Source organism: Aspergillus brasiliensis, assembly GCF_001889945.1.
Source record: "Aspergillus brasiliensis CBS 101740 unplaced genomic scaffold ASPBRscaffold_6, whole genome shotgun sequence".
Taxonomy (NCBI): domain Eukaryota; kingdom Fungi; phylum Ascomycota; class Eurotiomycetes; order Eurotiales; family Aspergillaceae; genus Aspergillus; species Aspergillus brasiliensis.
Window position 1 is genome coordinate 1348189 of NW_027137447.1, and position 24450 is coordinate 1372638.

The 24450-nt window shown below is 47.1% G+C and overlaps 6 protein-coding genes across 6 annotated transcripts; all 6 read right to left on the minus strand.

Moving 5' to 3' along the window:
- Positions 1-221: 221 nt before the first annotated feature.
- ASPBRDRAFT_196126 (Zn(II)2Cys6 transcription factor domain-containing protein) lies at positions 222-890 on the minus strand (the record flags this gene model as incomplete). Its single annotated transcript, XM_067620941.1, has 1 exon — positions 222-890. The coding sequence occupies one exon, from the start codon at positions 888-890 to the stop codon at positions 222-224; it is 669 nt and encodes a 222-aa protein (XP_067479247.1).
- Positions 891-3970: 3080 nt separating this feature from the next.
- Positions 3971-4872, minus strand: ASPBRDRAFT_55249 (uncharacterized protein; the record flags this gene model as incomplete). The annotated part of the gene is made up of 4 exons (XM_067627366.1): positions 3971-4152; positions 4206-4335; positions 4356-4407; positions 4706-4872. The coding sequence occupies 4 exons, from the start codon at positions 4870-4872 to the stop codon at positions 3971-3973; spliced, it is 531 nt and encodes a 176-aa protein (XP_067479248.1).
- A 541-nt stretch (positions 4873-5413) lies between these two features.
- Positions 5414-6262, minus strand: ASPBRDRAFT_43400 (uncharacterized protein). The gene has a single exon (XM_067624990.1). The coding sequence runs from the start codon at positions 5883-5885 to the stop codon at positions 5661-5663; it is 225 nt and encodes a 74-aa protein (XP_067479249.1). The 5' UTR covers positions 5886-6262; the 3' UTR covers positions 5414-5660.
- Positions 6263-9240: 2978 nt separating this feature from the next.
- On the minus strand, positions 9241-10298 carry ASPBRDRAFT_125893 (uncharacterized protein; the record flags this gene model as incomplete). Its single annotated transcript, XM_067617827.1, has 2 exons — positions 9241-9431; positions 9746-10298. 2 exons carry the CDS (start codon positions 10296-10298, stop codon positions 9241-9243), a joined length of 744 nt encoding a protein of 247 aa, XP_067479250.1.
- Positions 10299-14157: 3859 nt separating this feature from the next.
- On the minus strand, positions 14158-14796 carry ASPBRDRAFT_584367 (uncharacterized protein). Its single transcript, XM_067627889.1, has one exon. The coding sequence runs from the start codon at positions 14625-14627 to the stop codon at positions 14220-14222; it is 408 nt and encodes a 135-aa protein (XP_067479251.1). The 5' UTR covers positions 14628-14796; the 3' UTR covers positions 14158-14219.
- ASPBRDRAFT_196128 (camp independent regulatory protein) lies at positions 14674-18121 on the minus strand (the record flags this gene model as incomplete). Its single annotated transcript, XM_067620942.1, has 2 exons — positions 14674-16067; positions 18040-18121. The coding sequence occupies 2 exons, from the start codon at positions 18119-18121 to the stop codon at positions 14674-14676; spliced, it is 1476 nt and encodes a 491-aa protein (XP_067479252.1).
- Positions 18122-24450: the final 6329 nt, after the last annotated feature.

Consider the following 24450-nt stretch of genomic DNA (forward strand, 5'->3'; position numbering starts at 1 on the left):
AGTAAATACGCACAGCAAAGCAGCTCGAGCATGCCACGGTCCAAGGTGCACTTACCATCCTCAAGCTTCTGCTTACCACTCTTCCATATTTCTTTTGGTGGGTAGCCCTCGCATACCACGGCATTCTTTTGACAGTTGAGACACCTGCGGGAAGGAAAAGAAAGTTAACCTCTGCGACCGTTGCGACACAGGAATGGACCAGTCAAAGGAGGACGGGAGGTTTACGCTGGCTTGGTCTCGTCGCATTTCTTCTTCCGCCGACGACAGGTGATACAACCCGTCTTGGATCGACCTTTGGTGATTTTGATCTGATTCCCGGGCGCTGGCAGCGGATGTTTGCGTGGTCGTCCACGTTTCCGTGGGACGTTGACGGGAGCAGCCGTGGAATCCGGATGGGTAGAACTCGCATTGGCCATCGATGTCTCCACTCCCACCGGTTTAATGCTTTGCAACTCGTCCACATCATCTATCTCCTCGATCTTGGGTGTCACCTCGCCCATGGAGGCCTCCATGCCGTGGGATGCGAGCACGTTGAATCGGAAGGTTTTCGGCGAGGCGTCTGCGGTGGCTGAAAACGGATGGTGTGAGGCGTCTTGAATTTTGACGTCAACCTCGGCCGAGGGAGAATTATCGGAGGGGACGTCGCCATCCCACGAGGCGGGCGAATCGTTAGATATGCCGTCGGTGGTGCTGATGCTGTTTCGGTGCGAGAGTGACGAGTCGTCTACTAATGGGCAGTCGCCGAGAGCGGGGACGTCCGTCAACATCACCGAGCGGGTGGAGTCGCGACGCTCAGCTGGCGGGTTGGCAGATGGTATGGCATGAGGGAGACCGGTGACATGGTTATAGGTGGAGGATGGAGGGAGCACATAGGTGTGAGATTTCTGCATGGACAACATTGGCCCATACACACCTCAAGCCGAGGTGAGCTATGGTTGCGTGGTAGACAGAAGAGGGCGACAAAGAGGGGGTGGGAGGGAGGAGAAAAGGAAGGTGAGTGAACGGGAAGAAGAAACTGCGTTGGTTGAATGGAGAGGGGTAGACGGGCGACAAATGTATCCGCGATGGGGGAGGGAGGGAGGAGAAGGATGGTTTAAGAAGGGCGTTGTTGGGGGAGATTCTTCTCAAGAGAGGGGAAGGTGAAGAAGTGAGTGAGGATAATCGAATCTCCCTATAGAGTAATTATGATTGGAGTGGGGAGCAGTTCAAGACTTGGCTGTGATTTAGTGGAAGCACGGATTGGACCCGAGGGAGATTAGTCGTAGTTTAGCAGGAGGATTTCGTGGTGTGAGTGGATGGGGGAAAAGGCAGGACTTGAATCAGTCAATCAGTTTAGCTGTTAGTGTAAGGAATTAAGAATAGTAGTCGTAAGTAAGTAATAGTAAGTAAGTAAATAGTGGAGTGTCCGTGGGCAGAGAGTGGGAGTGCAGTGGCAGAATCTTTCCTCACCAAACGAGGCTGAATTTGAGGATTGGGGGAGAGGGGGAAAAAGGATGGGGAAGCGATTTAATATAAGGAATAGTATAGTATTTTTTTTTAAACTGGCAAAGAGGAAGCAGAACCAGAGAACGTTTTTGGGTTTGTTTTGTCTTTCTTATTATTCAATAGGATTCTCGACAGTAGTCATAGGAATGAATAATGTTCCTGACAATCCGTATTGTATGGACGGGTATGGCGATGGGGATGGGGACGGGGCAAGGTATTAACAGTAATTCTCTGTGAATGGATGGTTGGAGAGGGATGGATGGCAGGACGGAAGGTAACCAACCCAACAGGGCAAGTCAAGAGGGTAGTAGGAGGACAGTAGAATTTTAGTAGTACTTCTGGCTGCGCCGGAGTATTCTGAGAACTATAATTATAATTATAATTATAATTCTTCGTCTGTTTCGTTAATTCGCTAGTTAACTTGCTACCACTTGTTTCTACTATGGTTCTCATGGTTGAGCTATGGGACAGACAGACAGACCCTCTGGAGCCCGTCAGACAACTACCGACATAAGTACCATAACTACTAGCTACTGTGTGCAATAGTATTAAAGGCACAAATAAGTAGAATGGGTATTATACCCATAGTCTCTAGGGAAATCCAAAAACAATTAATTCTCTTGAGAGCAACATTCTCGTGATGTATGCTGATTGGGACTTCCCAACATTAGGATTATCATTAGTATCCTCCTGCTCATCTCTGGCTCATTCTCGTCTCCTCATCGGTCGGGGAGTGATTGGAGGCATGGAAGTGGACCCCGTCAAGAGGGCATCCAAACTAGGCAAACTTTGTGATCAATGCTTCCTGTCTGGGGAGAATCGCAATAATTAACCGTGACAATGACAACAATGCGCGCCAAAGCCAAGCCCACTTTCGGAGATACCGTAGCGTGCCAGACAAGACAACTATACCAGCATTTCAAAATTTACTACTTTGTATATTCTAGGGTGATTTCTTTCTGATTTATCTTCTAACATAGCGAGTCAAATAAATAGGAACTATCCCCAAGCTACTCCGTGATTATAATAAAATAAAAAGGGAGAGGAAACAGAATAAAGAGAGAGAGAAAAAAAAAAAAGAAAAAGAACAGGGTCAGTAGGGCATCCATCCATCCCGTCCCGAGCTGCGCTTTTTTTAAACTCTAACATGGATGCGGGGGGGTCGAGGACCGCCAAGCCAGTGCGCCTTCGCACTCTGATTGGCCCATCGCCGGACGGAGAAAAACGCCAAAGAAGCGAGTCAAAGCCATGCTAAACTTCACTAGGTTAACCTGCGATTCTCTTGCGCCGTCCTGATTTTCGTCTTCTTCCCTAGTGCCGAGTGCCTAGTTCCTACAGCTTCCCACTCCCTGGTCCAGTGCGGTGGATACGCAAAAGCAAAGGGTGCTGCTCGAATGAGAAATTGGTTTTTACTACCGAGTACGGAGTAGAACCGCCCCAGCTGGGAGGGTCCCCTCCAGAATAAACCTTCTCCTAGACTCCTACGCATGGATGGTGCACCCTGGGAAAGGTCGCCGGACGGATGATCCTCGTCGCTCACCACTAGATCCTGCTGGGCGCACCTTTCGGTTGGCGACCGGCCGGTGTGGGTGATTCCCCAGACCCGTCCAGAATGCAATGGATGGACCTCCCCTCCCTTCTGCTCCTCCCCAGAGGGCCCAGCAGCCTGTAAGACTAGAAAGAAAGAAAAAAAAAAAGGTGATGGACGAAGCAACTAGTGACTGGCTTGCGTGGAGGATCTGCTCCATCCGGTGAGGCTATTGTCGACTCCATACTCCGTACAGCCAGATTGACTGGCAACCTTCCACAGTTGTACAGGGCCGCATTGCTATTGAGAGAGTTCGTCACCTTGATTGCGAACTGCAGCTGGAAACCCCCGAATCCGTCCTGATGACACAATGCCAGCGGGAAGCAGGTTCAGATTATGGAGCAGCCTCGCACCGGTATGTGCAGGTGGTGGCAGTGGTGGCAGTGGTGGAGGTGGTGCTGGTATTGCTGGTATTGCTGTGGGAACAGCAACCTACTGACCATGACCATGGGAATATCGCTCTCGTATACTCCATAGTTAGTTAACTTCCCCCCGGGCCCCTTAATGGTTTGGTGGAACAGAATGGGGGGAGTGTCTCCTCCAAATGTATATCTTCGGGTACTCCAAAAACACACTAGACGATCAGTCTACCAAAAAAATAAAAAAGGCAAAATACGTATTTCGATCTATCGCTAGCATGTCGAAGGGGGAGAAACACCAGATTCTTCTTTCATCTCTCACAGACCGGACACGTTGAAGCAATTCAATGCACCATGTGTTCGCGGACAGCCCTGCTGCAGTGGAAAGAGCAACGCCGATGACGGTGGTGATGACGGGGCGTAGCGTTCTAGTCGGTCTTATGTATTACTTGCATGCCGGGATGACACGGCTCGGGCTCAGCTGGACGCCACACCCCACGCTACGACGTCTCTTTCTTCTCTCGTTCTCTCTCTTTTCTTAGGTCTCATGAGCCGGCGTTGGACAAGTGCGGAGATGGCTAGATGCTCGGGCAGTGACACCACAGGCCAATTTCCCTTGAGGCACTAGTCGTTGAGCTCCTGTCCTCCCTGCATTGCGATCCGTCTGACCAGTCTGACGCCTCCTCCCCCCTTTCGAGTCGTTCCGATCACTTCCCCAGACTGCTGAGTGATGCTGCGAGCCTGCGAGAGCGATTCGTGAGGGCAGATCGGACGGTAATTAGCGAGGATTGACATACCCCTCCGAGCATGCCATGGTTGTGTTACAGACGGCAGCAGGAATGGAAGGCCAGAAAAGCCCTCACCCTGACAATCTGGGGAAAAGTGGGCCAGATCTTCTCTCTCCTGTGCGCCCCAGCACGGACATTCAAGGCACTGCAGATGGATCTTCCATCCAGGACGGTCAACCCATCTGTCCTTCAAAGCAGGCACACGGATGGCTTGGGAGTGATTCCTGTAGGTAGACTAGGTAACTACTGGATGTACCACACCTGTTCCCGTGATCAGATGAGACAAATTCGATCTGGCAGGTCTGTGATCTTGTCATGGGCGACTGGTTCCCTGTTTATGCGCACGGCACCACGGGAAGGCTCCGTGCAAAATAGACAGAGGCCGCCTGCAAATGACTCTGTAGTAGGACTAGGTACTGCAACTAGCTGTTCCATAAACGCCCATAACTAGTCATACTACTACTCCGTAATGCGACTAACTATACCTCCCTCCCTCCAGGCAGTGCACGAATCTCATTGCGACCGACGGATCGCCGTGTTGGGGGTCCTGGTCAACGGTCTGTCCTCCTCCATCGCAGGTGGTCTCCTCACTCGACCTTTCCCTCCCACTCTGTCTTTCCCCTCTCATCAGATGTTCGGCTTTCCCTGACATGAGGAGACATGGGCATTTTATTGGAGGGCAATGTTTCCGAGGGCTTGGACCTCACGGCCGACGGTGATTCGAAACGGCTGGAGAAGAGTACTAGTAGCCCGCACCATCTGCCAGACGACGAATTCGGAAGTGGAGCTAGAGCTTAGGCTGGCTGGAGCTCGAGCTCGGAGCTTGAGAGGCTCTGGCGCCGTATTCTTTTTTCCCACTACTTACAAAGTGGACTAGGCTTCTGGGTCCGACCGTGCCTCGCTATATTTCCCCTTTTCCGTGGATTTATCCGCGTGTCGCCGGTTTCACTCTAGCACTCGTCCGGTTCGCTCTAGCGATTAAGCTTGATGATCATGGATGGTCAGATGGTCATGATGATGGCTTTTTTTTGTGTAAGAGCCAAGGTCATGAGCGGATTCTAGCTCTGGCACTCGTCCGAGAGAGACAGAGAGAGAGAGAGCGTCGTGGGAGAAGGCGGATCGCCCAATAGGGAATTCCGTAACGACGATTACAGTACCTCGTATGTACCCAGCGCCTGTTCGGGTGCTATTGAAGCTGGAGAGTTCGCGCTATGCTCTCCAGCCCACGAGTCCTCGTTTTCCTACGAGTCAAGCCGGTCTGGGGGCCAGGCAGGTACAAGAAACTAGGTCACCTAGCTTCTGTTAGTCACGATGGCTAACCAACACTCGTGCCCGGTCACCGGAAACACCAGCAGGTGCTGACGCTGCAAGTGCCCTCCTCAAGCTCAATTTGCTACAACAGGGAATTGAGGTTAGCCAGCTTGGGAAAAATAAGCATTCTCACAATGGAACGACGATGCCTGGGTTGAAACACGCCCCACCCGCAACTGGAATGGACGTGACAAGAAGCCCCCCCCCTCCTGCACTCCATACTCGAACCGCATCGGGTATACGTACATGACGAAAGAGCCATTGCCTTTGCGCCAATTTCCTTTTAGAAAGCAAACACCGCCAGCGGGCAGGCAAGAGCCCAACCACTGCATGAGAGAAGGTTAACAGCGCCATCTCAACCAGAAGAGTCAGTAGAACGGGACAAGTGGATCCACGGAAGGGTGTTCCCGCCGTATTCCAGTGGAGAGACAAGGAGCGAACCGCCGGTTCTGGTCACCTAAATTCTTCATCTTCATCCTTCTGCTTCAGATCAACAAGGCTTGCAGTTGCTCAAGATGGGGATACGATCGAGTTTCCTTGCCTTATGCCTGCCTGTCCACGTAAACTTTTACTACAAATCTACCCCGCCATTTTTGTCCTTGCGGAGCTTTCGTACCGAGATACTTACTGAGCAGATCTCTTGACTCGCAGCTTGTTCCATTCTCATCCGTTGCGATCGTCTTCTCCTCATTACGGAGTCCTCCTTGCGTAAATGCGGAGGTGACACGGAGGCCTTGATGTGCTTGGTCTTAGCTTGTCAATACGGTCGATTCTATAGGCACACCATACAGACTACGTTAAGGTGATGCCTGTCAACCCACCATTCACTCACTTTATCTCTATAAAACTGACGATTAAGGACTAACAAGGAGCTAGATCCATCCATGAAAGCATCCGCTATACATCCGACCGTAGCAGAGCTCCTTTCCCGCCACCCGAAATCCACAGCTCCTCTACCACCAATCCCGTGTCCATATCGAAGCTCTGGACACTTAATAGACAGACACAATACACATTGCGTAAGTAGTGTATATTGGCTTTGTCTACGAAACACGAACCAGAGTAAAAGTATACCACCTGACCAGTCTCCGCACCAAAACGGGCAAGTCAGCCGAGCCCCTGCTGCGGATAGGCAGCTACAGTCCCTACTCTAGTAAGGCTGCTCCAACTTTAACTTTGTCCGTCGGTTGAGCGCGATCAAGTCAATGCTCATAGTGGCAACAGATATATTGAGATTAGCCAGTTAGGTAGGTAGGCAACGTATAAGGCCCAACACACTAATTGTAGTCTGAACTGTTTAGGATGGATGGATTGAGCCACAAGTGTTGGCTGACCACATAGGCCCATGTTATAACGCGCGGCCCTAATTCGTAGCTTGCATGAGAAGTTGAGTTTGAATCCGGTTCCAGGAAGTTCGGTGGGTTTCTATGCCCTCTTCACTATAGACTGTAGGTATTCATGGCAGTTATGGTTGAGCAGTAGCTTATAAGTCGGATGTAGCATGTGCACGGCAGGAGTCTACTTCAGACGAGAGACTGAGCCTGATATTGACTATTTACCCAATAGGGTAATTCTATCTTCCACGCAACAGGATATGATCACTTCTATCACCTTGATGTCAAAATCGGGATACTCGCTGTAAATAGTATCCCAGAATAGAATGCAATCTCAACGAACGTAGATATGTAGAGTGAGCATGATGGGAATACTGTATACATCAGAAACCCCGATGCGTATGTAGATCAACTCTTTTGCATCGTCACTCCAATTGCCTATTCAGGTAGTTATTTAATTACTTACTACTTCCGGGCTGACCTACCTACATGACTTAGTTAGTTACCTAGTAGCGAGCCGCTTATTTCTCGATTGCCTGCATAAAGCGGGCACAGTGTCCATTTCTCCACTGATCTAGTTAGTTAGTTTAGTGTATTGTCTCTGTCTCTGCTGTACACAACAATCAGAGAGTAACCAGTATGTATTGTTACTTGTATGTTAGTGGTTTCTCTCACCCTCTCACGATCCTTAGATTAGAATCAACTGATTGTATATGGATAAAAATTAGATGAGATGGTAGATCATCCCAAAAAGCCAAACAACAAAATCCCGTCTATTACCACTCCCATCCACCCTGACAAATTACGATCATAATACATAGATACATACACACTGCCCCAATCCACTACGAAACCAAACCAACAATTGCGGGGAACAAAATTCAAAAACCGTCTGAGGCCCAACCAATCACATCCACCATCCAAGAAAACACAGTATTCAGCCAAGCGCACAACCGTCTACCGAGTTATCCAATCAATGTGCAGAAGTTGGCAATTGCCTTGGATTTGCTCTCACAGTAACCCCCTCTTCCCCCCCCTCCCCCTTAGTTAACTTAGGATGAGAATGTTTTCTTGACTACTCTGTGTACTAAGTGTATGACCTGATCTGATTTTCTCGGAGGCGCCGGTCGGTCCGGTCGGTCTATCGGCCGATTGACCGACCGAGTGAGGAGGGAGGGAGGAGTGTCTCTGACCCACTTGTGCTATGTACGAAGTATTGAGGAGTATTACTTGTCGCGCGGTTGGGTACGGATGGGGAATTCCATCGTAGATCTGGTGATGGATAGGTAGGTATTGCTTGCTTGCTTGCTTGCTTGCTTGCTTGCTTGCTTGCTTGCTTACTTGTTTGCTTAGTGAGGCATGAGTAATTAACAATCAAGATCTGTAAGTATCTAGGTGATGTATGTAGTCACATTGACTGGATGCTTTGGTTCCTTAGGCTACTATTACTCACATATACACAATTGCCTAGACGCCGGATATATCTATCCACAATACTACTCAAAGTTTCTAATACTTATCTGTATATAGATAGCATCACATACATCCATCCATCCATCCTCGTAAAGAATGACTCACTCACATACCCACTCCATCTCTCTCTTCCACTCTCCCACTCCTACCACCCTCCCACAAAGCAACGCAACCAAGAATAATAAAAAAAGTAAGAGTGCCTAATATACACCCACCCATACAAACTTCCCCGACCAATCCCGCTCTTCGCCCTCCATAATACCCATAGATTATTATCATTGAACCCCGTAACTTGGGCAGCAACTCAAACTCACGTAGAAACAAAAGTACCATACTTAAGCCGGTTTTTGTTTCCCTTTCTTTCTGCATGGGTCATGTTGTTCTTATGAATGGAAGGTGGAAGAAGGTTCCTTCATGGCCAACGACTAATTAACGGGCTGGGCAGCCAGCGAGCGGGCTGCTGTGGTGCTAAGTAGTAGCTTAGTGGATGGGTTCGTTTGCGTGAGTGTCACCTGATGATGATGGGCCTTGCCTTGGCGGGATTTCAGTGGTGGTGATGATGATGATGATGATGATGATGATGATGATGGAGGATGGGGATTTGGAAAGTGTTCGACTTGGGCCTGGGTAGTATTTTTGGGTTCATTGTACTGAGAATGGTGTGCTTTTTGTTGTATCTGCTGCGATGTTGGAGGCTTGGATATAGTGTCACGTGGTATAGTTGTCTTCTGCTTTTGTCTCTATGTCCACCTAACGAGCTACAGGGCATGAGAAACTATATCTTGTACTTGTAAGTGCTTATTATGCAAATATAAATCTGCTATACAACGTTCATACGAGAAGTTTGACACGGGTCATAGTCATATCATATCATTGATCAAAAGCTTGAGAGCATCTGAGTGCTATATAGCCGAATCCCGACGTGTCCTGAGAGCAAGCACCAGCGATGTACCATCGTTCAGGTGCTTCTTGGAATCCAATACACCACTAGCTCTCTCTGACCGAGCAGGTTGGCGACGCGGCCTGAAAGCAAGTACGAGCGATGAATGATCGTTTTGCTGCTTCTTTGAATCCGATATATGCTGGTAATTGCCTGCGCGAGCAATTAGAATCACCACAGCAGAATCAACAATTAAACCAAAACGTCAATAAGTCATCCAAAACAAAGAACTGTCTGCTCTACCATCAGCTATACTGGCATCAGACTCAGTAGGAACATAAGAGTCATCAGCACTAACGGTCTGAGCAGACGGTTCATCATGACGATACCTGAAGGAACCAAGAGGAGCATGATCATCCACATCTCATCACTCTCCACATCATGATTACAGGCAATATAATCCAAAACAAGAGACGCAGTCGCATCCGGATCCTCAAAAAAGATCTGCATAACAGAACTCGACTCACTTTCAAACACTTCCTCAAACTCAGAATCATACCTAGGACGAGGAGAATGCAACCTCAAACCACGACGAAAAGTACGAAAGTACCTTTTCAACATACTGTCGTTATTTGAAACCCAGTTGTTGCCCATCTCCTTGATAAATTTCTCATCAGTGTGACTCCCTCGGAACCAAATCTGTCTGTCTTCGTCAATGATAAGCCCCATCATCACCTTATGAGACATTTTTCTCCTGTTCCGGTGCCAGGATATTCGTAAGGCTTCTTTGCATGCCTCGCGATGAGATGAATGACCATATATGATTATCAGACAGAGATATCTCTTGTTTGTCTGGTCTCGGAAATAGAGCTTTTGGGCTTGGAAGAGCTGTTCGTCGGGGTTGTCGCTTTCATCTTCTGGGGTTAGTCCAGCTTCGAAGTCCTCATATTCGTAGTTTTCAATGCGTGGGAAGTATTTTTTGAGTTTGATGGGCTGGATTAGCCTGTTGGACTCGGTTGACTTGATGGCATTATTGGACTCGATGAATTCGTTGGACTCATCTTGTTCGGTCCCCTCCATCGTGTGGCTAGATTCGCTGGACATTGTGAGAGATGTGATTAAAGAGAGAAGGTATGAGGCGAGGAAATGGTAGGAGAAAGCCATGGTGCTGTATTGGTCCTTTTATATAGAATTCTCGATGGTCATTCCTGAGGAATGACCCGTGAATAATACAGAAAGTGAATCTCTCTCTAACAAAGGCAAACAATACCCAGCTGTTCCTTGGTATAAAACAGGTATGGTGGCATTGCACATGTCATATAAGACTCTACGCGCTATATACCACTGAGATGAGACATCAGTTGTCCATTCGAGAGGAGCACTTGACAATGGATAGAACTTTAGAAATAACATTTGGGCATACGATGCATATATATAACCAACTTCAAGACGTGACTTTGTGAATGCTAATGCTTTCATTATGCTCAACAATTCTTCTAGATAATCAAGACTGGATATCATCGAGAAATTATCGGAATCTTCCGTACTGGTGTCTATTATTTCATCACATTCATTACCAGCCAAAGTAATTTTAAGTAGCAATCTTCATACACTTACGGTTCTTCCCATCTGCAATTCCACTAGTAAGTCATAGATTCTTTCTTCTTTGTTTAAAATGTCTGATTTAGTGGCATTGATCTCATGATCAAAATCCGTGATGCCTCTTGCTAGGCTCCGATTGTCCAGATTAGTATTTTCCCTTTTCTTGCTTCGACAGAAGCAATGAAGATAGATTAGTTACCATCTCATCCGCGCTCAGTAATGATGGAGTCCTTCTTCTCAACCATCATCTCATAGCGCTGGCTGCCACAGTACCTCTGCCACGAGTAGTCGCCAGAAGAAATATGGCATCGAAGATTTCCTCGGTGGTCTTTCAAGTGTCTATTAAAAACAGAAGTGCTGCAACATCGTCTCCAGGCCGACTTGACTCCACGTTCTCCCTTCTAGTCCACAAGCAAGACCGGATTTTAGCCGTCCATGCTTGCAAATTTTCATCACTTTCCACCAGTTCCTGCCCAATTTTGTAAACAACGTGTTCTTTGGCATCGGAGATTAGTAGTTGCACAACCCGGGTTTCGGAATTGCCTGTGAAGAAAGGTGTATAATCATCATAGAAGCAATCTGTTTATCTTGCAATTGTCCATCTGTTATGGCTAGAGACCTTGAGCCTTTGTAAATTCTAGCGTCTCGAAAGATGTTCCAACTCCGGACAGATCTGATTGATGAAGGCTTGGAGGCTTCTCCTTACTGGAGAAGGGTAAGAATAGACTATTATCATAGTCGTTGACAAGGTAAGCTTTGCTGGACACAAGCTACACTACCAAGCCGTGCCACCTATTTCCAATGGGGTTCCGATAGACGAGATGCTTTCCATGTCAGGCTATAGATCTGTACGATCAAGGACCAACTTCAGCATAGACACTTCGATGCTTTGTAAACCGTTTCATGACCTGGGTGTTGCGAACCGACTGCATACCACTATAGCGTGTGGGCGGGCTTGTGTAATCTTTAATGTCATGCCTCCCAGGTCATGACATCCCCAGGCTCTGTAGGACATATCATGCTCATATATACTACCCGCATAAATAGATCTATTCGCACGTCTGTAGGTTGTCAAGAACCCGTATCTTTGGTTGTATGTCATTTATGAAGAGATGACACTCTCGTAGCGAGACAACGCTGGCAAGAGCAGTTTATACCACGGATCCATGGTTCTTCGGTGCATCTTGATGTAGACAAGCGAATATGTCTGGATTTGTAGGTGCTGAGAGAGACATATTGCTGTTCAAATCGTCAGGAACGCTAATATTGTACCTATTCAAGATATCTCCGGCAGAGACAATGATGCTTCCACTCTTGAGGAAACGCAGCGTGATAATACTACCACATGTATGGGACGACGCAATTTTTTTCTTCGCCATTATGGGGACCTGGAGAAAGCAAGAGTATCTCATACCAGATACGGTATAGGAGGATTAAGCAATTAGCACCAGATGTTGGGATAGTACTGTTTTGATGTTGCACAGCAAACACACGAGATTGTTCAAGCTTTGCTCTGAGTCTTTGATTACCCTTAAGAACTGAAAGCTTTTAGGCATTCTCTTAGCAATAGCTGCCTGTGGGTTCGTCTTGACCGGATTATAGGTAGATCGGACAACCACATACACGCGCCATCTTTATATTAACGATAGTGGCGGTGAGCTCATAAAAGGAATGGGGTCTTTGTACGTCAAGGGGACATCGGTCTTGCTCCACGAGGGAGATTCTCCACCGATATCCACTGGAAGCTTATTACCAGCTTCTCTCGTTTAATCACGCTGCACCTTATAGAATATCCAGGTACACGATCATCACGCTTCTGTGGCAGGACCTTAATGACAATCTATAAACTGAACCTCCGCTTGAGGCCTCGCGGTTCTTGGTCCGAATCACATCCTATAGCTCTGCTCATCACTGTCTAGCAGGAAGGCTTGACTTGTAATAGTAGGTATATATCTGGAAGGGGTGTCACTCTATTTGTCGTTACTATCCGAATCATCTAGGCCCTTACACATTATTGTAATCGTGCTCTGTAGTAAGGTAGTATTCCGTGGATAGACTGGAAATAGGGATAGATTGATGTTACAGAAGACATCATGGAAACCCCTAACAGGTTGAACATGGTAGGCTATGTATACTAGATGTATATTACTAGGGCTTGGTTGATTCTCACTATATCAAGTAGCGTTTGAATAGATTAGATACTAGGATATATGAAGGTGAGAAAGAAGAAGAGGAAGCAGCAGCAACAGCAGCTATATATATAATACTGATCAGAACTGTGAATCATCACCTTCGTCATCACCTATACCATAGACAATACTGAATATATTCATCCTCAAGAATGAATGAAAAGCCATAATTAACTAACCAACCCAACCGTGATGAATTATCACTCCTACATCCCAATATTACCAACCCACCCAGCAAAAGCAATCTCCTCACTTCACCGAACCACCACCACCAGCAGTAGTAGCAGAAGCAAAAACACTACAGAAAGCAGATCCCAAAAGCAGTATGATACACACATATTACTTTGACTCCGCACTCCCTAGCCCAGATGCCAACAAACACCAGCACAACACAGCACAACACATCCCATGTCATGACATCGCCATCACAGATAATCCCAGTATATCCATGTCAATAGTTAAAAACAGACAAACACCCAAATGAAAAGTCAATACCGAGGTCCTCAGAGATAGATGGAAAACTTGCTTTTCAGTCAATTCTCAAATCTGCAAGCCAGGAACGATCTTCATACATATGACAAGGAACATTGCATTTGCATGCACGTACGTAAAGTTTCCATGCAACTCATGCAACAGTTTTCTTTTCTTATCTTCGCCACGCAATTACCAATTAAACTTTTCACCATGTACTGTCCAAGTACTCATCTTCTTTTTGCTATTAGTAGATCATGGTACGTATCGATTTAAATGTACTGCGATGTACAAGATTTCATTGATGTTTTATGGTATTACTGTATTTCAGGTATTAGTTAGTTAGTCGGTTACTTATTGATTGTTGAAGTTCGGGCGAAGTGGGAGATAGTAAGACAGACAGACAGACAAGACAGACAGGGTAGGTAGGTCAATCATGGATTACATTAAATCAGTAGCTGGTCTGGCAGCAGGCGCTCAAACAAACCCTGTCTACAAGTTGGCTTCCTGCTGTGGGCCGGGTCGGTGCGCTTGAGCGATGGGTGATGGGTAAGGGTATGGCTGTTGGCCCAGGCTGACGCTTCATGCTGTGCCAGGTTTGACAGCGTTGATACAGTACAGCCTGTCGTGCCAAGTCACTTAATCAGTTGCGAGTTACATTAGATAGTCGGCTGAAGGTGGAAACCCATTTAAAGAAGTAGGCCCAGAGATACGATTGTGGCATTACTGGTTGCTATTTTTACCTCTGGACTACGGCATATATCAATCCATCTTGGTCGGAGTGTACGACTGCAACTACAAGTAGGTTGAATTCGAATTCTGATCTGTTGTATTCAGGGTGTATCATCGCAGCCCAACCGCCGGTCGTGACCGATCCCAATGCAATTATCAACATCAATGCAGCACACGAAATCACCAAGACATTTGAAAAAAAGACCCCACCCATGCTGTATAGCAATGCTCCTCTTGTACAACGCCGATCCAGTTCAAGCCTGCCTGGGACCAACGGATCAAAGCAAACCCAGGGAATAAACCACACAAGTGTCGTAAACATGACCATTCCAATCTGAACAGTATCAAACCAAGACAAAATGCTAATTCGTATACAACAAAAACAGAAAAATAGAAAAGAAGAGATCGACAGCATGAGGATCTAACTTCGTCAAATAGAATTGATAATGCCCCCCAACAGACTACGCGGTGAACACTCGGTCCAATTGCCGGAGTGCGCGCATGTCTTCTCCCCCGAACCCGATCTTTTCGCTGGGAATGTCTCGGGGTCCCTCGGCGCGTCCTGCGGCCGGGGCTGGGGGTGCGGCAATCGACGGCAACCCACCAGAAGGCGCGCCGTTCATCAGCGCACCAATGCTAGGCACAGTAGTGCCCGAGCTGGCTTCCAGGGGCTTGGGCGCCATCGTGCTCGGCGGGGGAATATGTACGCTACTGGACGGTGGCTGACTGATAAGCCGTGGACTGCGCGCAATCGATGGGATGCCGTTGCTGTGCGGCATATGATGTGGCTGCGTGCGGGGTGACGTCCTCGCGATCTCGTGTGGCGGGCCAAGCTCTGGCGGACTCGGACGGTGAAGAAGTTCGTGCGCTCCTGGCGGCACGCGTGGTGACCGGCTGGCAAGCACCTGCACGCTCGACGGTTGATGGAGAGACGGAGCCATCGTGACTTCAGCTACATGCACCGGCCGCTCGTGTGGTGCCGGCAATCCCGGTGGCTGTGGAGGCGGCAAGGGCGTACCAGGGGGCACGGCAGCCTGATGGCCATATGGCACTTGGCCATTAGGCTGAGACACTGACGGAAGGTAAGATGGATAGTGAACCGGAACGGGCGGAGTAGCAAGCGGAGTCGGGGGCCATGTATACGAGGGAGTATATGGCGCCGGGTGCGCAGCGGGGGAGCGTCCATATGGTGCCATAGGATGAGGAGGCACGTACGCGGCACCGGCCATGGGTCCACGAGTCACGACGGGGAGATTCTGTTGATCGTTCACAGTAGACTCCGGGTAAAGCCCCTTTTGAGGACGCACATGTCGCAAATTGGGGTCCGTAGACGGTTGTTGAAGGTTGGCCGCAGATGGATGTGACCTCGAGTAGTAGCTGATGAGATGGAGGTGCTGACCGGTAGATGTCGTAATGCTGAAGGACTGTTTCATCAAGCCGTCGGGCTTGTAGCGGTAGCCGTCCGGCCCTTCGTCTGCACCATCCCCACGATCGTCGTCACTGCCTCGTGTGCTTTCTGGTGTTTTACCAGCTCTCGACATCGTAGTCTGAGCAACACCAGTTCCTCCCCGCTTGCCTTCCATCTCGCGATATGTTAAGAAGCTTCCCGATACGCGACTGGCACTCCATGACTTGCCATCGGTCCATCTTCGCATGCCCGCTTCTCGTTCATCCCAGACGAAGACTGAGCCGGAACGAATTAGTTGACGTTCTTTTTCGGATAAACGTCTCTGTACGCGGGGAAGAAGGCCAATGCGACAAGCTTCGAAGAGGATGATAGCGTCCGCAGGAGTGCGGACGTGCCCGTGATACGTCTCCATCCACCTTCGGTGATCTGTGTAGGTCCCCGTGATGACTGTTGGTTTAAGCGCTAGGACCGGGGGTTTCGTAGGGTGAAAAATGTTGAAAGATGTGCCGGAATGCAGGCAATCTAGATAAGGTCGAAAGTCGAACAACGGCTCTTCAGTAGCCGTTCAAGAGACACCGTCAAAGCGTGCGATATTTCCGGATGAGGAAACAAAAGGCCAAGCTTCGAGAGAAGGTGAGAGATGGAGCAGGTGCTGTGAACACAACCCACTGCGGAAAATAATCTGAAGGGTCAAGAAACGACATTAATTTCCCATCTATGTGATTGAAGAATGGGATAGGGTGGAGGAGTGGAGTGGAGGGGAGGGGGGAGGACAGAGGGGATGGAATGTAAAGAAAACAAGGGCAGCAAGGAAGGGGATAGGAAACAAGGAGTGGGGAGGAACTGATAGGAGAATAAAGAAGAATGCAGGCAGGCGGAGGTTGAGCGTTATACAAACGCCGCTGAGACAAGGGAGCTACGACATGCAAAGGCCGAGCAGGTACAGGCAAGACTTACCGTGGCGGAAGGTAGTGCGTTGGTGGTCGCAGTTGAAATCGATCTTGATGCAGCAAGGCGGGCGACAAACTGTTTAGCGGATGATAATAGAATGGAAACTGTGAACACCCAAGTACTATACTTAGTACTCAGTGATAGTTATAGCAGTAGTGTATGGGGAATGGTTGAAGGTCGCAAGTGGCAGCAAGTCGTAGTAGAAAGAGAAGAAGGGGAGAGGGATCGTGGTAGTAATAATAAGAATAATAATCCAGCTACTTTGACTACTAAACTAAACTAATCGGAACCCGAATAAAAAAATATTAATATAATAATGAAAAATCAATAATAATAAAAACAGAAAAGGGAAAAGCAAAAAAAGAAAAAGGAATAATGCTTACTCGAAGAATTAGCATTAGAGATAGGGTGGGGAACCGACTTAACTCTGAACCCCACAAGGTCAAGCAGTGGTTTTTATTGAAAGACCATGTAATAATGAATTTAAATTAGGTGATGGGGATTTCCTTTTTGTAACGTGACTAAGACTGGCGTATGTATTTGATTAAAACCAATTTAGCGAACAGCTCCCGGAAAAAGAATTCTCATGACCATTAACCTGATTATTGATGTTTTCTTTTTCTTTAATCTGTTGTATTTATTATTTTCTCATTAATTCTCATTCCATTAGTGATCTTTCCCTCTGACAATACAACCTTTTCAGCACAGCAGATAGGCAGACAAGACAAGGTCAGAGGACTAATTGCTTGGGCCTCTTTCTAGGCGCTGGCCATACCGAAAATCAACCAGACGAAAGAAACGACCCCCCCGAAAAAGTGGGTAAATAGGAGCCGGCTGCAGCAAATGATCTCATCCGACTGATATTTAGTTGCTGGATTCATCACAAACAAATAGAACCTTGTTTTTAACCTTTTCTTTTTCGCCTGATGATTATCCATGGTTCTGGGGAGCGAGGCTGGCTGGTGTGGGCACCGGTGGAGGCTTCGGTTCTTCTTTGCTCTTTCTTTCTCTCTTCTGCTGCTGGACCTTTCCATGGGGCTTAAGATTACTCCGTTTGTGTCTTACGATTGTTACCATAACTATACTAAATAACCAGGTCAGAATCAGTCAGATAATCTCAACTTGTAAGAAAGGATTTAATTATAGCCGAGCGTGCCTACCAGTTTCCACCTTCCCCCTCCCTCCTTATCTAAGAAACAAAGAATAGTAATCAAATGAGGGTGGTTGCACCAGGGTAAATAATGAGATACGAACAAAAGGGGGGCGCGCGGAGGGAGAAAATAAAGAGACTTCCGGTGGTGGAGTCTAAACCAAGCTTAGCGATGTGCCCGGTATGACTATCAAGTATGGGACATGAAGTACAGCATGAATAGTAAAAAGGACGCCTTTATACATTGGTATACGGAGTACAGATGGAGTAACTGTATACATACTATGTACATGATGGGTGACACAAACTCCTGCTTACAGGGCTGGAGGATTCCCACATACCAGATGTTCATTCCGCAGCAAGCATGCTGCACACTGATTGAGCTTTCCGTCCGTATCATGACGACGGAAGGTTACCATGATAGTCGTGGCGGCCCTCCTTACGCGGTTTGGCTTCTCCGGTGACAGTCGATCGACCATATCTTGACCGGTCTGCTGCTTGGAGGCTTGGAGGTTTCTTGGCTCCAGTAATCCATGATTCAGAAAAATGAGAATATCCTCTCAATTAATCCAAACAAGGAAAAGCCAAGAAAATTACCGTATTACACTAGGAAGATACCAGTGGCGCTCTGATCGCTTGATACCAACCGGAAATTGATTAGTGCGCGACTTTCTGAAGCTTAAGCTTAATCCAACACGAGGAACCTTAAGCTCGCTTAGAAGAGAGACATGGCCCCCCCTCCACTGTGGCTGGGGTTCCACTTGTTCCATGGTCGCTTTTATTAGTCCCTCTGGGTTTTATGTTTGAATTGCTCATAATTATGCCCGGATATCCGGCGTGTGCACAATATTAATCAAAGTAAAACCTTTTCTTTCACCTTTTTGCCTGCTCCATCCGAACCTGTGTCTTGATTTGGACCCCTACGCGATCGCCAATCATGCATCTGGGTTTGGGTGGTGGCCATCATCATAACTTTGCGACATTCTCGTGTTCATCTGATCTCTCTTTGGAGGGCCTCCGTATCGTCTAGAAGAACTTTAGCACAGACCTTGTTCGATGCCCCCGATTCGTAATCGCTATCGGACGGGGAATACGACTCGTTTTTTTCCCTTTTTTCTTTTCTTTTTTTCTTTTTTCTTTTCTTTCTTTTTTTTTTACCAAATGATTATTTAGGGTTAGGCTACCCCCGGTTTACGCAGCGGTTCCGCCCGAAAGTGACCCTTTCGGGCCAAGACTGACGACATTTCCTCCCTTGGACGGAGTAGGTTCGCCTGCCTTTGCCGTTTTGCCGTTATTTAGGCTTCGTGACTGGATTTCGGGTCCTTTTTATTTTACTTTGTACTTTCACTTTTTGTTCCCTTTCCGCTGACATTCTTGACTCGTTAATTCTGTGCTCTCGGACTTTCGGCTTCTCGGCAGATGACAACAGCCACTGTGGCGATTCGTACTCGTATCGGGGCGAGCACCTGATCCTGCAAAGGGAATTTGTTTCCCCTCTGATTAGCGGTTCCTTTGTTGCCGCAGTAAGATCGGTCCTAATAGAGGTTTAAAGATAGTCGTAAGATAGGCCCGATATTGGTGATCTGGCTGGTCATGTTAAGCATTCTGACTAACGACTTTCTCGGACTCTAACTCCGGGTGAACTTTGCTTCCAACCTATGGTTGGACCCAGGCCTTCTTTCCATGTGTCTGAACCACCTCTCCTGGTCTCAAGCAGGGATTAACTGAGCCTAGTAGTGACAAGCACCAGCTAGATGATTAAATTATTATTTTGCTGATGAATGCCCCCCTTCTTTCAGCTGAGAATTTATCCGCTGGACCAAACATCAAGGCATTCCCTGTGAAAAAAAGCTTGACCAATCTTATCCGGGGGGATGGTTTGCATGACATACGGTCCGATAAGTATGATAGTGGGCCTAGGCTCCCTTCCCCTCCCTCCCCAAAACGCCTCTCCTTACTCAGGTAGGCAGGTCTTCAGCTCTGGGCGCCAAAGTGAAATCCAGCCAAAAAGCAGAACAAGGAACTCCGACAGGCAACAAGAAGAACAAAGAACTTAATCTAAAAGCCAGTCTAGGATCAGTCATATGCAAATCAATCGGCCACGTAAGACCAGAGCATAGCTGATCTGCTCGCGACTTATCATACTCCAATCAGCGGGCGTTACCTCCCCCGGCTGCGCTTGACCGGAAAATTCGCGTCGCCCATAGTCCGGAGCTTATTGTCCAGTAACGTTGATTAGACTCGATAAAGTTGCGGGCGCAATTCAACCAGGATCGAGCTTTGTCCGTTGCTTCATTCTTTTGCCTGAAATTACTCCGTACTTTAATTTTAATTTGAAGGTTTGCCTTCTGCTGCTGCTCCTGCTGCTCCTGTATTGATTAACTTCATTCCACATTGACAACGTTGATTAGACACTTTCAGCTCTAGCATGTTTACTCTGCAGTATCCTAGTCTTGCACAGCCCTCATCCATTACCACCCATAATCCACCGTTTCAGGCCTCAGCTTTTCACTTTCTTATGACGCCTTGGCGCTAACGGAGGTCCATGATCGATTAGAAACCAAATTACACGAAGAGAACGTATCCGATGAAGCCGGCTAGGCTACTAAATTATTACAATATCTTTTTCTTTGTCCCAGTGGTGCTTCGGATCGAAGGGGGGCAGAAAAAAAGAAAGTAATACCCAAAAAGAAAGGTTAAAAAAAGAAACACATACTGAAACATGGATGAAAAAGGTAAGTTTCACCCATTCGGGCGCTTCCTAAGTAACCGTCTACTTACAACTTGATAATGAGAAATGTCAGAGACAGACAAGGGGGGGAGGGGGGTTGTGGATGAAATACGTGACAGCTTACAATTTACAAGGGCCCAACCACAACTAACTAATCAACTAGTAGACTAACTACCACCAGCGCCATCACCACTAACTCCTGGAACTATAGCGCAGCCGTACTACCGACTAGCGTTCAGGATAAGCGTATCGCCAACAAAGTCGGTCGCATCCTGGCCGGTTTTCTTGGCCCTCCTTGGCTGGCCCACATCAGGATGCGTAAATTATTCGGGCCAAGCGATTCTGGCGGGGGGTGGTTAGGAGTTGCTGCTGACACTAAGCTATACTAGTATTTACAGGGCTGGGCTGGGTTGCAGCTGATGTCTCACATGGGGCAAATAGGAAATAAAAGAAAAACAAGACTTTCTTCGATGAAGGATGCGACACTTGTTATTTATTTAGATTAATCTTCGACGACCCCGTCGCGGTGCAAGGTACGGGCGCTGTCATGCTTCATAAGAAAATAGTAAGTTGTGCAGGCTGATGTTATACTTGGATTATGAAGGACCTGTCTACATTATCTAACTACAAATTACAAGTAACTAGATAGTATTCCGTAGTTTGTAGTACTGTGTATGTTTTGGGGCCAAATATGATCTCCTTAATTATTCACACAACAAGTCGTTGGGTAACACCTATACTACCTATGCAGGAATCACAAACCCATCCAAGTCACGAACCGGTGGTATGTAGATTAGTTTGGTACTAGGTAGCTAGCTTGCTGCACCTTGTGTTCAGTGCTACAACAACCCAAGTATGGGATAGGATAGGATAGTATACATACTAATGTAATGTGTGTACACCCTGCCATCATGTTGTGGGACTCACACTAATGTATGGTCTCCGTCTGGATACTCAAGCTCCCTGGTTTAGCGAAGTAGTAAGGTGTCACTCACTCACATTGCTAGATCCAACGCAAGACCCGATTTGATTTCCGACGTCTCCCATCCCACTCTGGCGCCTATGGCGGACAATAGCTATAGCACCTACATATCACCTGCATAGCCTTGTTTTTTTGGAATTTCTCGTCCCTCTTTTTTCTTTTTATCTGTCTTTCTTCCTTCTCTCTCTCTCTCTCTCTCTCTCTCTAATCCTCTCCACTCATGTATGCAAGGCGATGCGGAGAGTCCGGAGTACAACCATACCTATCTGAAAATAGATCAGCGGGTGTGTATGTATGTATGTACACACTTACATAGATCCATATATTGTGAACAGATCGTCTTCCCTTGATGCTGGCTAGCTGGGCTGGCTGGAGGGTTACTTTGTGCAGCGAACCTGTCGATATTCTGTTGAACAATGATGTCAGAAGGCAGATGAATGTTATTATTCTTTTGCTTTTACGGAGTACTAATTGATTTTTTACTTTTTCTTTTTCCCTTTTCCTATTCTTCACACTCTCAAAACGGTATTTGCTCGTACCAGTGGAATCTACTTTCCTTCCTCCCTCCCTCACTTATGCAACGGACGATCATACTAGTCCGGGGAGATAGATACACATATCTATTTGTATGGAACCATTCAACAAACGCTTCGCCTTTCCCCACCCAACGTGTCACGGACAGTTAATTGGCGATACAATCAAGCTTTTTTGCCTCCCAGGCGAGGGATATTAACCGTGTGTGTGTAATGTGAACAAGAAACCTTGTTTGTAGTCATACCCAAGGTACGTTGACACCTTAAGGTGTGAGTCGACTGAACCTCATTCTCCATCAGCAACCAATCGGACTTTGAGCGTGACTCACAAGCCCAAAGTCTAGACTACTAGACTACTAGACTAAACTAACTATCTAATGTGGATTGTTTGCTGATCTACTGTGACTGATTCCATGATTTTCAGACAGGGCTTGTCTGAGCCAGAGAGATAGAGATAGAGAGAGTGGGTGTGGGTGTGGGTGTGTGTGCCTGCTTTCCTATTCTCTGGTGTCTGTGGTTCTTGCCGAGGGGCGTTTTAGTTACTCCGTCCGTGGATCTATTTGGACTATTTGCTGTAGAGGATGTGAGTAGTTATTAGGTAGGTGGTGAAGGTTCGCTGATCGGGGAGGAGCTCTAAAGTTTAATTTCGCAAGTTCGCCTTCAACTTAACTTTACCAGGCAAGTCTGCTAGGCAGTAGACATGGTTTGGATCAGCCTGGAACCGCAATATCTACGTAGGTAGCGTTTCGGACAAATGGCAATGAGTCGCTAATCATTTTGGACCTGTCTGGTTCAAGACCTATCTGTACGCTGTGCTTTGGAGTAGCTTCTAAAGTTATCATACTGTAGTAACTAGTAAGTAAGTAGTGTAGGCAAACGCCCTATCCGTACCTATGTACGTTAACCTATTGTGTCTATCTATCTATAGTACGGGAAAACAATCAATGTGATTCCATCAACACATCACAGGAATTGTCATTTATTTTTCTTTCTTTTATCTCCCCTGAGTTCCCTTGCATAAACTCACGTCACACAAGAACAAACCTGCTTCAGGGAATTTTTATGTAAGAGTCAAGAGTTTTTATAGTTACCGGCTACCGATGTATGTATGTATGCCTGGTTACTGCTTGGGCTCGGTTATGCTCCAATGCAACCCTTGATTCGGAAAAGGTTCTCAATTGCCAAGGGGGTTAGAAGGAGGGGTGGGAGTGTGTGTTTGTAAACAGAAACAGAGGAGAGGAGACATTTTGTGAAACGTTGCACGGGCTTATCTCCACTAGCATAATTGGTTTAAGGTAATTATTTTCCTTTCTTTCTTTCTTACTGGGAGGGGGGAGGAGGAGGAAGTCAGGCCATTCCATTCATCCGTGTTCTCAATCAAATCGTGAAGGTGATTTTGGCCGGTGTAATTTGTATGTATAGATCAATGTACACTATGTACTGTAGACAAGCAGACTGACAATTTAATTGCTGTTTTTGTTACTTACTTTCTATTCTTATTGGCAGTCGCCTAGTTAACTATTCTGGATAATTAAATTAAGGTGTCATCGTGTTGGATGACGCGCTTGGACATTCATGGTGGGCTTGTGAGTGGACGTGGGGGGGTGGCTGTATTTTATTTTATGTTATTTTTTTTTCTCTTTCTTTCGTTTCAAGCTAATTCGATGTAACTGTTATGCAGGGATTTCTCTTATCCAGCTGGAGCTTGCTGTTTGTTATGGCAATGTCAGTGGCAGTGGCAGTGGCATTTAGTTGTTGCCATTGCTGTTGCTGTCAAAGCCATTGACTTCTGTTGGTTGGTCTTGTAGTACTGCCATGTCTGTAAGCCTACTTTCATCGTCGCACTCGCAGATCAGCTACCCGACGCAGACATTGCTGATGAAGATCTTCCCCCTCCTTCTCCTTCTCCGTCTCCCCTCTCAAGTTGCATGAATGATCGATCATAGCCTGTTTAAATTAGGTTAAGGTACGGAGAAGATAAGGGTGTGTGCTACAGTCTAGTCAGTAGTCACTTTTTTTTTGACTTACAGACAACTTTAGTTAAGTGGACAGACAGACTACCCGAGCTGTGCGCACCTTTTCCCTCTTTCTCCCCCCCCCCCTCCCCAGAGCACAAGCCCCCCAAGCCCAAGGCTGATAAGGCCAAGAACAAAAAAAGAATGAGCATAAATGGTTGGCTTACTTTCAATAACTCCAAACCAAGCGTGCTCTAGGCGCCTACCGTTGCAGCCCTAGTCGGGCGACTATTGCTTAGTTAGTGTGAAGGCCTTTGCCCCCCCTCCTCCTTGTCGCTCTCCATCCGCCACGCGAATGGAGATGAATTTCCACATTGGGAGATTTCCATTGAGCGATTTGACTAATTGGCCGCCTCCGTGGCAGCCTATCAGACCTCCGTAGCCGAGGATCGCTATCCCTGACCAGACCAGGCCCAAGCGTCAAAGCGCTGCAGAGCCAAGCCATCCCCGCTGACTACTTCGTTTTGG